General features: G+C 40.8%; 1 protein-coding gene across 1 annotated transcript in view; it reads right to left on the bottom strand.

Annotated features, from left to right (window-relative positions):
• reep3b (receptor accessory protein 3b) overlaps positions 1–8,788 on the bottom strand; it is a 71,139-nt gene continuing 62,351 nt past the window's right edge. Inside the window, exons 6-8 of the mRNA XM_068002615.1 lie at positions 8,320–8,467; positions 2,481–2,629; positions 1–1,157 (exon numbers count right to left, since the gene is read on the bottom strand). Coding sequence (XP_067858716.1) covers positions 1,089–1,157; positions 2,481–2,629; positions 8,320–8,467 — 366 coding nt within the window. The 3' untranslated portion in view covers positions 1–1,088. The remainder of the gene's footprint in view (positions 1,158–2,480; positions 2,630–8,319; positions 8,468–8,788) is intronic.

The following is an 8,788-nucleotide window of genomic DNA, read 5'->3' as shown; positions in this document are numbered from 1 at the left end:
TTTTACTATCAGAAGTAGATTTATTACAATAAAAGCTTGAAGTCTTGCACTAATCTGTACACATGTTGCAGCTCAGCTGCATTCTACATATCATAATAAAGCCAGCAACAACTTCAGTTAAAGTTATTTGAGGACCTGGTAAATAAATAGTCATGTACTACAGTGCCAACATTTATCAGAATGTCAGAATCCAAGAATACTCAACATTCAAGAGTACACACGACAATTTCCCCAAATACTTGCTACTGAAATAAGATCAGTATATTCCATATTTAAAATGTAGAAAGTTGAAGGGTTTACAGCATACACCAACCAACTTAAAATACCGAAGGCACTTTTAACCTTTACAAAATTTATAAAAACATGCAATTAATGTTAGATATATTTGCATTTCAAAATACTAAACATTTTGCATTTTGGCTTTAAATATACACAACTTTTGAAGCATTCCATCTGAAACGCACATACACATCTGCTGTAAACCGGATGCATCACAAGATGAACATTTCAAATATTAACCCAGATAGCTGGCAAATCATTACTGGAAATGCTGTCATAAGTATGGTTTCTGTGAGTTAAGTGCGTACTTCCATGACAAAAAAGTACATAGAATTTTTTTTTTTTTTTAAAAAAGCAATTGCTCAAATTCAAGGCTTCCATGAGGCTGTGCCAGTAATTCTAAAAACAAAGTACTTTCAGGATTTAAGTATTCCACATTTTCTCTTCGAAATAACGAATCTGCTACTTGTTTGCCCAATTCTCTTTGGTTCTGTTCCTTGGTTAACTTTTCTCCTGAAGTATTATAATACTTAACTGTGAAAAAAGATTACTTTTCCTGTTAATGTCTTAAAATTACCAGTCAATAATACGCATTATTTTCAAGTCCCATTATCACGTGACACCCCTACAATAAATGCAGTCCTAATTTGCTGGGCCAACTCAGCAGGATGTATCAGGAAGACAAAAAGAGTCATCTGTAGGAACCGATTCGCAGCTTCTTTGAAAACTAAAATATTTACAACGGAAATCAAAATGCACGTATTCAGGTCAAGTCATGATCAGTAGAAGCATTCACAAAATGTTTCATTTTATCCCAAGGTGATGTAACTACTTTGGGGTCGTTTCTTCGCTTTCAACTTCAGTGAGCCATAACGAGCCTGTAACCAAAAACAAAACTTGTTCAATACATTTACTTTAATCAAAGTGCAAAGAATCCATCAATTTATACCTAGTAGTAACAGTATCAGGCCAATGAACATGTAGAGCTTTTCAATTGTTAACAGCTCATTCTTAATTTCCCCATTGATAATCAATCACCATTCCTTAGCGAGGATGCAGAGGAGATTTACTAGAATGGTCCCAGGGATGAGGGACTTCAGTTATGCGAAGAGACTGAAGAATCTGGGGTTGTTCTCCATAGAGAGAAGAGGTTATGGGGAGATTTAATAAAGGTGTTCAAAATTATGAGGAGTTTTAATAGAGTAGATCGGGAGAAACTGTGAACACTGGCAGGAGGGTTGGTAACAAGAGGACACAGATAATTAATTGGCAAAAGAACCAGAGGGGAGAAGAGCAGAATTTTTTTTTATATAAACTCTAGTTGTTATGATCTGGGACGCAATGCCTGAAAGGGTGGTGGAAACAGATTAGCAACTTTCAAAAGGGAACTGGACATATACTTGAAAAGGAAAAAAATTGCAGGGCTATGGGGAAAGAGCAGAGAGTGGAACTAATTGGATAGCTCTTTCAAAAGAGCCAGCACAGGCACAATGGGCTGAATGGCCTCCTTCTGTGCTGTATGATTCTATGATTCCTTGCCTTGTAATCTCAAGACATGACATTATAAGCAAAGGCTGATCCTTAAAGTTCAATGGTCTGAGTTACAAGGAACGACTGGAGAAACATGGGCTTTTCAGCCTAGAAGGAAGGTGTCCAAGAGGTGATCTTACTGAGGTATACAAGATAGTTAAGGGAATGGAAAGGAAAGGGTAAATCTGCAATATTACTTCAAATTAAATTGAGACACACAGGTTCAAACCAGTAAATGGTAAACATAGGACTGATATCAGGGAAAGAGCAGCAGAGGTGAAAACCTTGGAAACATTTAAAGAATAGTTGGATGATGCATTGGGACTTCAGGATCTGTCTGGATGGATAAACTAAGATGGGGTAAACGGCCTTCCTCACACAATTATCCTCACACAATCATTTCTCTCAAAGCGTTACTTTCTGGGATCATAATTTGATGGAAACAAGTTCCATATTTGTACTGAACAATCAACTGGCCCATTTTAAAATCCACACAAACACTGAACAGAACCTAAAATACAAAAATTTAAATCCAAAGCAGCATTTAGAAATATACAAATTAAAACTTTCCTTTAATACACGTACACTACATTGGAAGAAATTAATACAAGCACGATGAAGATAGAACGGAGGTGAGAAAGGTCTATAGTTAGAGAGCTGATAGAATTTACCTCTTTACGATAGCCTCTTTGTTTCACTTTAAGGCTCTGTGATCGTCTGAGGTACTTTTGTGTGGCAATCTCATCATCTGAGTGAGCACCGTCATGCTCCACTTCGGATCGATCCTCGCTATCCACTTCATCAAAATCAAAATGCCTGTCTGAGAGATGAAATGACATTTCAGTAGTCAATGGGACAACGCTGATGCAAAGCTGGTAGTGACATCCATTCCCACATCTTCATGTTTAAATTCTACCAACAGCAAAATACCAATATGGAAAAATGCACATAGCGTTTGTCCAACTGTCCATCAGGGGGCACCAAACACCTCAGTGCCCAGTCCACATAGGTATCAAACAGGCAGGGCTGGCAGTGACTGCAGCATCACAATGCTGGCTCAGGACTTGTATTGTCCCCATAATACGGTATAGACTAGATTCTGTGTATATATGCATTTATATGATTGTACTTCAAATCTTCAAATAGTGGAATTAATCTGGGCAAATAAATTCGAACTTAAGATTAGTTATCTTATGAATTCTTGTAATGTTTGTTTTTTTTGAAATATAAAATGTAAAAAAGAATGAATTCTCACTATTTCCAAATGCTAGGACTGGCATCAATAAGGGGTCTGTCTGTTCTCTCCATGCTAAGAATGAACCTGCTGTACGTTTCAAGTATTCTGTTTCCACCCCCCCCCAATATTGTACACCCTTATCTAAAGACTTGCTACTAACACACAAGACTGTGTTTCAATGACCTTTACAGAAGCTTTCCATTGGGAGACAGAATTTTGTATTGGGCTACAGTTAGGCTCAAGACTTTTGATTGAATGATCAGCCAGCAAACCAGAGTTAAAAATACTCACATCACACTAAGGCCAGTAACCAAGGAGCTCTGCGCATGCGTGGCCAGATCCATGTGCAAAGCTCTGCGTCCTGGCCTGCTCATTTTTTATCGTTCGGAGATTGAGAAGAAGTGGCCACTTTTTATGAGCGTTAGAGATGGAAAAAGTAACCCCCCCACCCCTCCTCGGAGCTTTCTAAAATGCAGCTCCAAACCAGACTGGAGTTCTCCTGCACATCAACTTCATTAGGGACGGTCATATCATTTGACTTTAATGTGCTGGGACCCGACCCGCAAGTCATCCTGCCATTATTGTGTCGAGGCACACCCAGAAACTGCACTCAGTGTTTCCAGTTTTGGACTGATTTAATTGCCGATAAAACAAAGCTTCAGCTAATGGTTACCAAACCTAATTTCAGGAAGAAGGAAAATGACCAAGCCCAGAGTGCAAGCTGAAAGGGCGTGGAATCCACGTTACCAGCCCTCTGTCAAGTGAAGCTTCATTACTGACAAACATTACGTTCCTGTGTCTGTAAGGGCGAGCCTTGATACTTCTCTGTTCCCCGTTACAAGTGAATAAAGACCCTCCAGTCACAAAAAACGCAATGTCGAAGCATTACTGATGTGTATTTAACCACAAACCAAATATTCTTTGCTACTTTAATGGCCAATTACCACAATTACGACAACTTGAGGTCTAAAATAGAATAAAATTGAAATGTTCCATGGGAGAACATCCAAGTGAAACAATCTCAATGCTGTTTGACCTCCACCGCCTACATCTAATCAACAACTTATTTTTTTTGCTTCAGAGGGCAAACAGATGCTCAGCAGGAGGAGATTTAGGAGAGATGACAGAAAGCATAGTTGAGTAGGTTTTGAGGAGGCTTTTGAAGGTGGGGGAAAGAGGGGTACTTCTGGGGAGTACAGCCAATTTAGCTGAAGGCTCTGCCATCAATGGTAGAATAGAATGGGAGTGGGGAAGCACAGAAGGCCAGGCATAGGGTTGGAGCAGGTTGCAGATGCACATTTGTAAAAGGAGGAAGAAATGCATTCTATACATTGAGGGAGAGGGAGCCAGTGGAGGTATGTGAGGACAAGGATGAATGGTGAGTAGGACTTGGTGCAGGGCAGGATGCGGGTGAAGCAGCTTTGGATAAATTGGAGTTTGTGTCGGGTGGAGCTTGGGTGGTCAGCAAGGAGATCATTGGAGAAAACCAAGTGTGGATAAGAGTTTCAGGTGTGGTGGGGTTGAGGCAATTGTGGAGGTGGATGACGTTAGAGATGGAGGAAAGGGGTCTTGTTAATGGATAGGATGTGGGGGTTTGAAGCTCAGCTCAGGATCAACCAGGAGGTTGCACACTGTTGGGTTCAGACTGAGTAAGCAGCCAGGGAAAGGGATGGAGTCAGGGCAAACATAAATTTGTGGAAATCAAACAGGATGCTTCAGTCTTGCCATCTATACAAAGTCCCATTCACCTATCATTCCTATCGCTGCTGACCTTGAATGGTTCTCTGCCCCTCAGTACACATCAAAATAGTCAGCTTTGCCTACAAATCCCTCCATGGTTTTGCTTCACCATGCTCTTAATATCCTCCTTGACTTACATCTCCAATCACACCATGTCCTTCTGACTGATCTACCACACACTTAATGCTTTTGAAAAACTACATTCCCTTGAGATTACTGCTTATAATTTATTCAAACAGCTTCATTTTGAAAGCATACACTAAACCTACTCCATCTATTTCACCATCCTGCTTCTCAGATTCAGCAAGATGCCATGAGCACAAAGCAAATCATGTAAGTCTTTGAATTACATACTACCTGAGTACGAGTGCAGTCACATGAAGACTCAACCTTTGCTTCTTATCCCAACCACATTTAAAATGGTAGCCATGATGCAATTGAAGCACTAAAAAAAACTACACACTCTGGATTTTAAACACTCTGATCCAGAAAACTCACCTGGTCCGATTGCTAACAAGTTCTGTTTATGGCATACTGCTTCATTTAGGCTTTCCTCATTATCAAGGAGGAGCATCTACAGGGCTTGAACTTCAGTACATGCGTCTAGCCATTTGTTAGCATAGGGATATTTCACTGGCAAGTATTCTCTTAAGGCAAAAAGCAGACTAAGACAGACATGATTCATGTTTTGAGACTAACGAGAGGAACAACAGGTGGATGCTGTGAGGTATTTCGAACATGATGAGAGAATCAGAGGACCTGAGCTAAAGAAGCCAAAGGCTAAATACATATGCATGAAACCTTTCATGCTTTTACTAACTGGATCAATTGCCAATTCAGCAGGAGGTAGAGGGATCATGGCCTGAATTGGAACAAGGTGCCCACATGAATGAGTGAGCTGGATGGAAAGAATGGCTTGTTATAATGGCTACAGTCTTATTAACAACTGTAATCCACTTTTGATTGATTTCTTGTTTTAACATAAAAACAGAGCAAAACTCACAGGGTGCATTTACACAAGTTCAGAGCCAGGGAAGATTGGACTTTACACCAATATACAATATAAATCTGGTGCCAAGGACTGAGCTAACTCCTTCAAGGAGTAAATTCCTTTTTGTTCTGGTTTGTGATAAGGTACCCCCCCAATTCTGAATTTGGGCCACATTTACATTGGAACTGTAGTGGCAATGAAATCACTTGTATATATGCCACAGTTGTACTGCAAGGTGAATTCTTAGATAAGCATTCGGAAAGCAACCAATCAGGGTACACATGCACCAATGTAAAAAAAAACTCTAATTTTGAAAAACTTCAGCAGTTTTGAAAAATGAACAGGCCATAAGACCATAAGAGATAGGAGCAGGAGCAGGCCATTCGGCCCCTCGAGCCTGCTCCGCCATTTAATGAGATCATGGCTGATCTGATTTTTACCTCAACTCCACTTTCTCGCCTTTTCCCCATATCCTTTGACTCCCTTGCTGATCAAAAATCAAAAGGCTTCCCTTTACGACAAACCTTTTCAATGATGAATTTTATACTTTCACTGTGTGGACATCTTTCAGCATGGCACAAACCGACAGTTTCTGTAATTATTTACTGAAGAGCCACTTATAAAAATGGTGGGCAATACATCAGATTGTTAAATATACATAATATCAATGTCAATGCAACCCTACAGGTTAATTTAGGTGGTGTCACCTTCAAAATTAATTTGAAATCTCCAATGTGCTGCATAGAACCATTTTACATTAGGAACAGGAGTGGGCCATTCAGTCCCTCAAGCCTGTTCTGCCACTCAATTAGATCATGGCTGATCGGTTCCTCAGCACCATTTACCCTTTGCTCCATATCCCTTGATACCCTTACCCAACAAAAATCTATCGCTCAGTCTTGAAACTTTCAATTGGCCCATCAGCCACAGTATTTTGGGGGAAGAGAGTTCCAGATTTCCACTACCATTAGTGTGGAAGAAGTGCTGAAGTAATCAGTAAGTTGAAGATAAATATACACGTTAGCCTAATCACACGTTTCAATTCAAACTTGGCAGACCGCCAAACTTCCCAGATGTCATGGCTGGGGAAGCAAATAGTTCCCCTTTTTCATAGAATCATAGAATCATAGAAGTTACAACATGGAAACAGGCCCTTCGGCCCAACATGTCCATGTCGCCCAGTTTATACCACTAAGCTAGTCCCAATTGCCTGCACTTGGCCCATATCCCTCTATACCCATCTTACCCATGTAACTGTCCAAATGCTTTTTAAAAGACAAAATTGTACCCGCCTCTACTACTGCCTCTGGCAGCTCGTTCCAGACACTCACCACCCTTTGAGTGAAAAAATTGCCCCTCTGGGCCCTTTTGTATCTCTCCCCTCTCACCTTAAATCTATGTCCCCTCGTTATAGACTCCCCTACCTTTGGGAAAAGATTTTGACTATCTACCTTATCTATGCCCCTCATTATTTTATAGACTTCGATAAGATCACCCCTTAACCTCCTGCTCTCCAGGGAAAAAAGTCCCAGTCTGTCTAACCTCTCCCTGTAAGTCAAACCATCAAGTCCCGGTAGCATCCTAGTAAATCTTTTCTGCACTCTTTCTAGTTTAATAATATCCTTTCTATAATAGGGTGACCAGAACTGTACACAGTATTCCAAGTGTGGCCTTACTAATGTCTTGTACAACTTCAACAAGACATCCCAACTCCTGCATTCAATGTTCTGACCAATGAAACCAAGCATGCTGAATGCCTTCTTCACCACTCTATCCACCTGTGACTCCACTTTCAAGGAGCTATGAATCTGTACTCCTAGATCTCTTTGTTCTATAACTCTCCCCAACGCCCTACCATTAACGGAGTAGGTCCTGGCCCGATTCGATCTACCAAAATGCATCACCTCACATTTATCTAAATTGAACTCCATCTGCCATTCATCGGCCCACTGGCCCAATTTATCAAGATCCCGTTGCAATCCTAGATACCCAGCCTCAACATCAAGCATCAAGGTAAAGCTCGTGCTAGCCCAGCCCAGGAGCATACCTAACTGTATTAAAGCACTAATTCCCACAGTAGGGATTTGTGCTCTCCTGAAGTAGTAAACAGTTCAATGCCAATTAATTGGCAGTTATACTGTGAACTTTACTGTCCAAACTAGATTCGGTTCAAGGACACTGCTACTGGCAGACATAGGTTAATCTTAATCTGGCCCAAATTCAAACCCAAATCTCGGACTAAAAGGACAGTGGTCAAACCCCCTGGGCCACACACGAAAATGCAAGGCTGAGGTGTTCATAGTATCCCAGTTGCTCCTCTCCTCCCTCATTGTTCCTCCTTCCCCCCTACCTCCCAACCCATGTTCCCCCCCCCCCCCCACCCCCAAAACCAAACAAAAAAGTTACATCCTTCAGGCTTGTTACTTATGCAGTCCAATTTCACTTGGTGATTTATTTTCCAGAAAATTAGCAAGCCGCACTACATATCACATGACTTTTCTAAAATTAGTTTTGGAAGATAGTTGTACTTTTAACTACTTACTGGAGTCCTCCTTGGGCAGATGTTTCACCTTCCTTCTGGTATCTGCAGCACTAGTTATGGAGCGATGTCCTACTGGCTCATCACCTTGTATTGCTGTTAAGTCATGCATACTTAAACTTCTCAGCCTGTCTGTGATTGCACCTTGACTCTGCATAGCACAACAAAAATACGTGAGATCACCAAAAAGATAAACCTTTCAACTTTCTTCAAATTAATTTAATTTTTAAATATTTGTTCAAAGATGGTTATACTTCATTGCAAAAAAAAAATGTATCTTCCTTCAGCCTCAATGGATAAATGCACCAAGTGGTGTGGCACCAAGCCAGGGAGACCAGGAAGTTGCCAGGTTTAATCCCTGATCTGTGTGGAATGAGCCATTGTACAGTGGGCTCAGCATCCCCAGAATTGAGGGAGGAAAAAAAACTTAGTCAGCGCTCCAATTCCCAACTGCGATCCAGTGATCATAGTG

This window comes from Heptranchias perlo, chromosome 21 (assembly GCF_035084215.1).
Source record: "Heptranchias perlo isolate sHepPer1 chromosome 21, sHepPer1.hap1, whole genome shotgun sequence".
Classification (NCBI taxonomy): Eukaryota; Metazoa; Chordata; class Chondrichthyes; order Hexanchiformes; family Hexanchidae; genus Heptranchias; species Heptranchias perlo.
Note: the sequence above shows the minus strand (reverse complement) of the source record. Positions and strands in the feature narration are given on the sequence as shown.